General features: G+C 35.8%; 1 protein-coding gene across 1 annotated transcript; it reads left to right on the top strand.

Annotated features, from left to right (window-relative positions):
• Positions 1-5,856: 5,856 nt before the first annotated feature.
• LOC107874305 lies at positions 5,857-6,411 on the top strand. The gene has a single exon (XM_016721129.1). The coding sequence runs from the start codon at positions 5,857-5,859 to the stop codon at positions 6,409-6,411; it is 555 nt and encodes a 184-aa protein (XP_016576615.1).
• Positions 6,412-8,760: the final 2,349 nt, after the last annotated feature.

The following is an 8,760-nucleotide window of genomic DNA, read 5'->3' on the forward strand; positions in this document are numbered from 1 at the left end:
AAACATGAATCAAAACCCCACAAAATTATGAACACAAATTTCAATTCAATTCAAATCATGAACATTTATCAATACACAAATCTTGGATTTGAAAAGAGATTCTTGAGCTTCATGGGTGAAAAGGACCCATGAATCAACATATGACATACCTTGATTGTGAGTTTCTTGAAGTTCTTGGACTTTAAGAACTTAAATTTCTTTGTTTCTTGAAGAAGGATTTGGATCTTGTTCTTGGGTATTATCTTTGAGAGGAACCCTAATTTGATGTTGCGAATGAATAATGAACTTATGAGCCTTGGTCTGATGTAATTAAGGGTTAAAACGGGTGGAAAAAGACCAAATACCCTTTAAAATGACTTAAAATTCACTGAATGGGACCTGCAACGGCTCGTGCCATGGTCCATCACTAGCTCGACGGTCCATCATTTCGATCATCATACGTGGACCAAAAAAAAGAGTCACTGCCTTATAGCGATGGCTTGGGTGATGGTCTGTCGCAAGTTTGACAGTTTGTCAACCTGTCCATCGCACCTTATCCAGAAGTTTGACTCACTGCCTTGGCTGTGACGGTCCATCGCTATCAATGGGCCGTCAACCTGGCCGTCGCACCTGGGCGATTTTGATAGCTCTGAGTAAAACGTTCATAACTTTTTACTCCGATACCAGATTTGGACGAAATTGGTATCGTTGGAAAGAAAATTCAATTTCTCACATGGTAAAAAGTGAAAATATTAAAAATTCCATGTGTACAAAAATAAAGTCATATTTCAAAGTAGGTTTCTAATATTCTTAAGATGATTTCAAGTTAGATAGAAGTATGGGGTATTACACCGACCCATTCAAATAAAAATAGAATAAGTATGTAAGAATAGATATGAATAATTCCTAAATTAATGAAAGTAAAGAGGATTAGATGGATTTGAACATTGAAGAGCCGCTGTTATAATTTGATTTCTTAGTCATGATGGCATAAACTTTATCCTACTAGTAGGTAAGCCGAATGATAGTCCAAAGCTATAAATAATGGGCTAATTTGGTGAAAAATGACATAATCTTAAAAATATGCAAGTAAAAGACTTACAATAAATAAATAATGGAATAATAACAATACGAAAGATAAATAAAAGAAATAATAACATCCTATGAACTAGTAGTGTAGGTACAAGAACCACTAATACAAAAGAATATGAGTAATAACATATTCAAATATACACTAGTCTCAAAAATGAAAAGACTAAGCAAAATACAAAAGATGGAGAAGAGACCAACTTTGTCTTCGAGAGCTCACCATATCTCCAAACTCTGGCTTGCACGATCGAAGCATCAACGACGCTATCTGGTACTCGGATCTATACTAAAAAGGTACAGAAGTGTATTATGTGTACCAAGGCCATGAGTACTTAGTAGTTGTCATATGCCGACTAAGCTAAATCAAATTCAAATATTATAAAAATATCAGATAAATAAGCTAAGCCAAGGTAAGAGGGCAAACCTAAAATATCACTCCAAATACTGGAAATAAATTAATTAATTAATAATATTAAAGGAAACATAACTATCATTATAGAACTAGATCCTATAAGCTAGTAAGTGAAATAAAGTAAATAGCCTAATGCATGCCTGTATAAGCTCGGAGGGTGCAATAATAAAGAAGTAATAGCAAGAATTACAATGAGCAATCTATCTCAAAATCATAGCCGTGGATTCTTTCATACTGTAAACATCGAACTCAAACCGATTCCATAACCATCATGAATAACCTCCCAATGTCAAACTTGAACTGAAACTCATATCATTATTTATTAGACTTAAATCGAAACTTATATTATCAATAGTGCTGGAATCGAATAGGTCTTAAAATCATAAATCACCAGACTTGAACCAGAACTAGAATCATCTCCTAAGTATCAATCTAGTATAAATCATCATGAATCTAATCCTCCTCAAACTCTAAAATATACATTTAGATGATGTCACATACCTATAAAGTGTACAAGGAGATAATAGTTGTCTTGGCCTAAGGTGGATCGACGAGGCCCACTTCTAATCCCTGAATTTCATTCTAAGGCAAAATCTACCCTGAACTAGGCTAAGGTATCCAATTTCACTACTAGATGTTAAATAAGCCACATTTTAGTCTGAAGATAGCAATTCTACCTATAGAATGAGAAGCTAAGCCAATTATGCCTAATTTAAAGTTCTTTAATAAGCTAAGTAATCTAATTCACGCTAAATGTATCTTCAAGTCCTAATTCCCAACCCACACCTAGCACAATATCATAAATATACTACAATTTAACCCATCCTATAAGAAAGGTAAATATAGCCTACCTAGACGTTGAAGAAAGCCTAGTGAAATCTACTAAATCAATGATTTCACCTTCTGAGAAGCTTTCATATAATACCACACTTTCAAACTAATAATCTACTCATCAATACAAGAATAATAGTACCCATATTGTATTTTTTGCTTTGAGATACAAAATCACATAAAAATACTTTGTGGAGCTTGCTTGTGGAATCGCACTTTCAAAATCATCAATACATCCCTTTATGCTCAAGGAACATTTACCCTCAAGAATAGGTAAACTCCGAGTTAAAATAATTCTAAAATCAACCAAATAATATTCTAGGGAGTTTGGAGATAAATTGAGAAATTAACCATGAAGTCAAAGGAAACTTCCAAGGTTTTGATGAAGAAATAAGTAATCTGATCTCATAAACACCCCAAAATCACTTAATAATGTTTCTCCAAATTTTCCACACTATTTAGGGTTTTCACTCTTGAGACTTTCACAAAAATGAGAGAAAAAATAGGCTAGTGAGGGATTTAATTCCCCCCAGGTGCTGCTTAAGTGAACATTTGACTGATTAAGTGATTGTGGATAAAGCGACCAAGTACCATTTAAGCAGTACCCACTGACCTGCACCCTCCGCTTAAGCGGACCAACAATCGCCTAAGCAGACTGAGCTTTACTTTATCAACCCACCAGCTGGCAAACCTATTCTCTTAACCAGCCTCCACTAAAGCGACCCAAGTTTTGCTTTAGCGGATACATCTAGCATGAGCAGGAATTGACCCTGAGTTACCGCGATTGTAGTTTGAGTGTTGTGTTCATGACAAGGAATGATTAGTCAAGGTGGAAATCACGATGGGATCACCGCAATTGTGGGGATCCGAGATCGCGATTGAGCAGAAAATAACCTAGGGAAAGATTTGTCATTTTCGACAGTTGTTTCCAATTCTCTATAGGACGAAAACCCTTTCACTTTTTGTAGATAACTAACTAGATTTTGAAGTTTTTGCTTTGTAAAACCCTACTAAATTGGTCAAGAATACTGTGGTTAATTTTCTAATTGAAGTTAAATTGAAGAACAATCTTGCTTGCATCTTTAATGGAAGGAAGTTTTGAATGTCCATTTTGGTATATTTCTTTCCATAAATGTCATGAGTATCTAAACATCTATCTCGGGATTATGTTGAAATAGTGTGAAAATATGTGTGGGTTCTAATTATTAGTGTAGAATCTTGGTTAATGATGTTGGGTTTCACTAATACTTGCTTATTGAGTTGGAATTTATAGGTGAAAGTACCAAATTTCCAAAATCTCACATCATCCTAGAAAGAGGGATGTGGGTAAGCTTATGGATCCTATATCATCCTTAAAAGAGGGATATGGGTGACAAGGTATTAGGGAACAATAAATAAACATTAGCTTATTTCTTTGATTTGTCATAGAAATAGGGATGGATTATGAATTTGCTATATCTTAGGTATCCTCCTATAAATAGGGATTTCTGATTGAGGTTTTGGGTGGATTTGCTTGCCATACCCATGAGGTATTTAAATGGGTCCATGGGTGATATTTTTGGTGATTGATATAAAAACTAGCATCAAAACCCCTAACCTAGCCTACCTATATAGTCATTAACTAGAATTTGCATTTGATTATCGTGAACCCATGCATTATTTATCCTTAGGAAGACAGAACCCCAATACTATTCTCCTATTGGAACATTACCTACTTTTGTTGCTCCTAATTAGTAGTTTGATTAGATTTCGTCAAAACAACCTTCCAAACCATCACCATTTTAATTTATGTCTTTTATTTTGTTTACAATACGAGTATATATTTAGTCACTTTCAACACCCATAGGATTGGAAGACTAATTTCACTCCCCGAGGATTCAACCCCAACTCAAGTATTTGACAATGATCGCCTTTTCTATAAATCATGAAGTTAGTTAAGCGTGATCAAAATGATGTCATTGCTTGGGAGTAAAACTTAGTTTTTGCTTATGCTATGTTGATAGTAACTTTAGGTTTACCTGTAGTGGTTGTTATTTATTTTTGTTGTTGTTTTTGTTTTTTTGGTGATTTCTATAGTGTCTATGGAACAATAAGTGATCATACAAGTAATGTCGGGACCTTTGTTAGGCCCCTTGATGATGATGAGGAACTCCATGATATTGGACGTGTGAGTGCTATCGGTATCCTATCTAATTAAGGAAATGGGGTTATTCCATATCACAAGTATTATATTGCACATGCTTCAAATGAAAGGTCTCTTTGGGGGTCAAGCTCATGAAGACCCAAATTTGCACTTGAAGAATTTTGTGAAAGTGTGTGCCCTTTTAGACATTGCTCACATCTCAAAAGAATCCATATGGTTGTGCCTCTTTATATTTTCACTAACTAGTGAGGTGGTGTTGTGGCTATGATCTCTTCCCATTGGGTCCATCACATTGAGGGACAAACTTACCGATGCTTTATTAGATCGTTACTTTCCTTCATCAAAGCTATTGTAGTTGCATGACGAAACCACAAACTTTCATCAATTAAATAGAGAGCCTCTATATAAGATATGTAGAGATTTAATGGGAAGTTTTTGCAATTCCACAACCATGAGGTGCTAGAGAATATGCTTCTCCAAATTTTCTGCTGGCTTTGGATCAACTAAACAAAATCGTAGTGGATAATGCGGCCAGTGGGTCACTTATGAAGTTATAATATAGAGTGGCTTCAAACTTGCTTGAGGAGGTCACAACAAAATAAGGGGTAATATACCTGGGACAATGAGGTAGCTAAAACGTCCCCTACCACCTCTTATGTTGATAAAGAGCAAAGAAAGAGAGATGAAAAAAAGAAGGAAAACATGGAAAAAATATGACATAATTAGAACTCCTTACGAAGCATGTGATGGGTGCACCCCAAAAAATGGTAAATACTATGGCACACAAGAGATATGATGAATAAGAGTATAAAAAGCTTGATAAAGAAATTAGATACTTGGCTAACTATCCAGAGGGTTCTCGCTCGGCCTACCAAAGGCAAGATGGGAACCTAGGTTAGATCGATCGTGAAAGAGAATAGGAATGGTATGATAGGGAGATAGATCATGATTGAATTGACAAGAAAAGGGAGTATGATGTATATTTTACCCTTCTTGATCGAGTAAAAAAAAGAGGCAACCCTATTGATCCAAAAAAATTCAAGACCAAAGATGTGTTAGAAAGAACAAACAAGATGGTCCGAGAATTAAAAGGCGTCTTTTCGCAAATCAACCAAACAATTGTATCACACTCCGCCTCAATCAAACAATTGGGGACTTAAATTGGCCAAATGTCCTCAACTTAATGTAAGACAAAAAGGTGGCCTTCCTAGTGATACCATTGTGAATCTGAAAAATGATACTCAAGTATTGGCAATCATCACTCTGAGTGGAAAAATCCTCGGTGATCATATGGTAAGTTGGAAAATATACCAATGTTGAACAAACAAATATGAATAAGAAGTATATAGTTGATTCAAATGAGGAGGCTCTAAAATCTCAAGAATGGGATGAAAAATAACTAATGATAATTAAAGAAATTATTGATGAACAGGGGGATCCTAAGGTAGTTGAGAATGATGAACCACAAAGTGACCCATTGCCTACCTTGAAGGTTCCTCCCCCATTCCCTAAAACACTAAAAAAGAAGGAGGATAATGTCAAATTCAAGATGTTCCTTTATAAGATTAGCAATCTTTCAATTAATATCCCATTGCTAGAGGCCATTCAAGAGATTTCAGGATATGCTAAGCTAATGAAGAAGTTGATGACAAAGAAATATCTTGATTATGGTGAAACAATTGAAGTTACACATGGTTGTAGCACTATCATGACTAGTGCTATAGAGGAAAAGAATGAGGATCCCAAGGCCTTTACAATACCTTTCACCATAGGGACACAAAAGTTTGAGAAAGCCTTGTGTGACCTTGGAGCAAACATCAATTTCATGCCCTATGCAATCTATCGAAGACTTGGTTTGGGCATTCTTTCTCCAACAACAATGAGGCTTTTGATGGTGAACCTGTCTATCAATATATCGGTTGGAGTTTTATTTGATGCTTTTTTGAAGGTGGATTGATTTATTCTTTTGATGGACATCCTTGTTCTTGATCGAGAAATCAACCAAGAGATACCTATTTTCCTTGTGAGACCTTTCCTTGCAACCAGAAGAGCTATTGTTAATATGGAGCGTGGAGAAATGAAATTTCAAGTCCAAAGTTATGAACTGTCCTTCCAAGTATGTAAGACAAAGAAACAACCCATGGAACTACAAGTTGGGTCCATCATTGATGTCGTGACAAGAAAGTGGATGATAGGTCCCTCAAGGATCTACCTTGAAAGTTAAAGAATGTCGTGCCGTGATGATAAATTAGGTGCTAGGTGGAAGGCGACCCACAAATTCCATGAAAGTGTCCAGTATCCTTTGAATATTGATTAGTAGAGTAGGTTTCATTTTTGTTTGTGATTAATCTATGAAATAATGGTACTATAAGGTGTTTTGAATGTGGTTGAGAAAGGGAAAGTGTGGTGCATTTGAGTAATGGGCTGAATAGTTACAAAAGGGAGTAGAAATAACCTCAGTTATCGTGATAATGATGGGATGGTTTTTGCAATCATGATGACATGAGTTTCGCGATTGCGGTCCCCTGATCGCGATCGCAGCTATTACAAAAGCTGAAAAGTCGCACCCCCACCTATTACCCCTTCAATCTTTTTCAAATTTTCTCTCAATTTGCACCTGTTTTGGGTTATATTTTGAGCATCAAATTGTTCATTTCATACCTCTTTACATCTCTCAAAATTGGTATGTGCTTTAAATTCCCTTTTATGCATATGTGTAGGAGTTAGAACTCATGTCTGAGGATTAGTGTAAAATTGAACTTTTCATGCTAAATCTTTGTGTCATTGTTCTTTCTTATTGTGGTTAGATGTTGTTCTTGGTGTGCACAAACTTGTGGAAGTCTTGATTACCTACAATTTTTCAAAATGATAGAAATAGATTATTCACACCAAGTGTCCGATTAAATGCCTGAACGAATTCCTTAGTTGCTTTCACTTGTTCTAAGGGCATGATCAAACACCTAGGGGCTATGTTTCATGTTTATAATGTAAAATATTTGATGTGGAGCACAAATGGGCTATGAAATTGGAAGTTTAGGAGTCTAAGAATCAAACCTGGCCCAGTTACTGCAATCATGGTCTGAGGGTCATGATTGCGGTAACGTGATCGTAAGCCTGCCATTGTAATCGCGATAATTGAGAGCATGATCCCGAGCGGTCTTAGAAATTGTGATGGTAATCTTGGTAGATCACAATCGCCATAATTGAGACCATTTTCATAGACTAGTTCAGATCTCAGATTTTAAATTTTAAGCCGTTTTATTTCCCATAAGCCCTTCCTTCAATTCAATCAAGTTAAATAGCACATGTTCCTCACATTTTGCCTTATGAACTTATGACTTGTGTGTAAATCCCAGGTACTAAATGGCAGCTTATGATAATCACCATTTTATGGCATCAAAATGTGAGGCGACATATTAAAAGGACCTTATGAGAAAGAAGCTTCCAAAAGGGGGATATCATTAGAAAAGGTTCCCAAGAAACTCCCAGCCTTCTTTGAGAGGCTGTAGACCACATGATGGATTTGCTTTTCCCTGGAACCATCCCGGGAAAATGAGCACTGGGTAAGGGATTTTTATACAAATGTAGTGTAGTAGATCTCTCTAACCCTAACCTAGTGGTAATAATTAGGGGCAAAGAGGTTTATTTTGGGGCTGAGTGGATCAATAGAGTTTATAGGTTGGACAATGTTGACATAAGGGACTGCAAGGCCAAGGGTTGTGACAGTGCACAAACGCACACGAAAGTGTACTTGGTCTTATCAAGTAGTAAAGTGGCCTAATTAAAGTCAAGTATCGATCCCACAGAGACTTGATTTAACAACGATTTAATTCTAGTTTAACTTCGAAGAATAATTTGGTGCAAAGGGACCAAAAAGAATTTGTAATTTTGTAAATTAAAAATAAAGTAAATAATGCGTAAAATAAAATCTTGGAATAATCAATAGGAGAAAATCCAAGGGTTAAAGCACTTCGAACAATCATACTATGTTATTGAATTTCATTCGTTAAATTGCTTATCTTAGTTGTTGATTCGTAGGGTTAATTGCATGATCATGGTTTCCCAACCTCTAATCTTTAACCTAACTTTAACATTACAACTACATCTTTGAGCGAGGATGTAATAATCCAATAAAGTGAATTTTAGCTATCATCCTACGTGTGAATCAAGTATGGCATCTAAGTACATCCCTATCCTAGACACTAAGTTTAATTCTTTATTTTATAAAAGAATAAAAACCCAAACTTTGTTTATTCCTATGTTCTATCTCCCTATTCCCTCTCCTGAGATCAAAGGGTTGACAATA

The sequence above is a fragment of the Capsicum annuum genome, chromosome 6, assembly GCF_002878395.1.
Source record: "Capsicum annuum cultivar UCD-10X-F1 chromosome 6, UCD10Xv1.1, whole genome shotgun sequence".
NCBI lineage: Eukaryota > Viridiplantae > Streptophyta > Magnoliopsida > Solanales > Solanaceae > Capsicum > Capsicum annuum.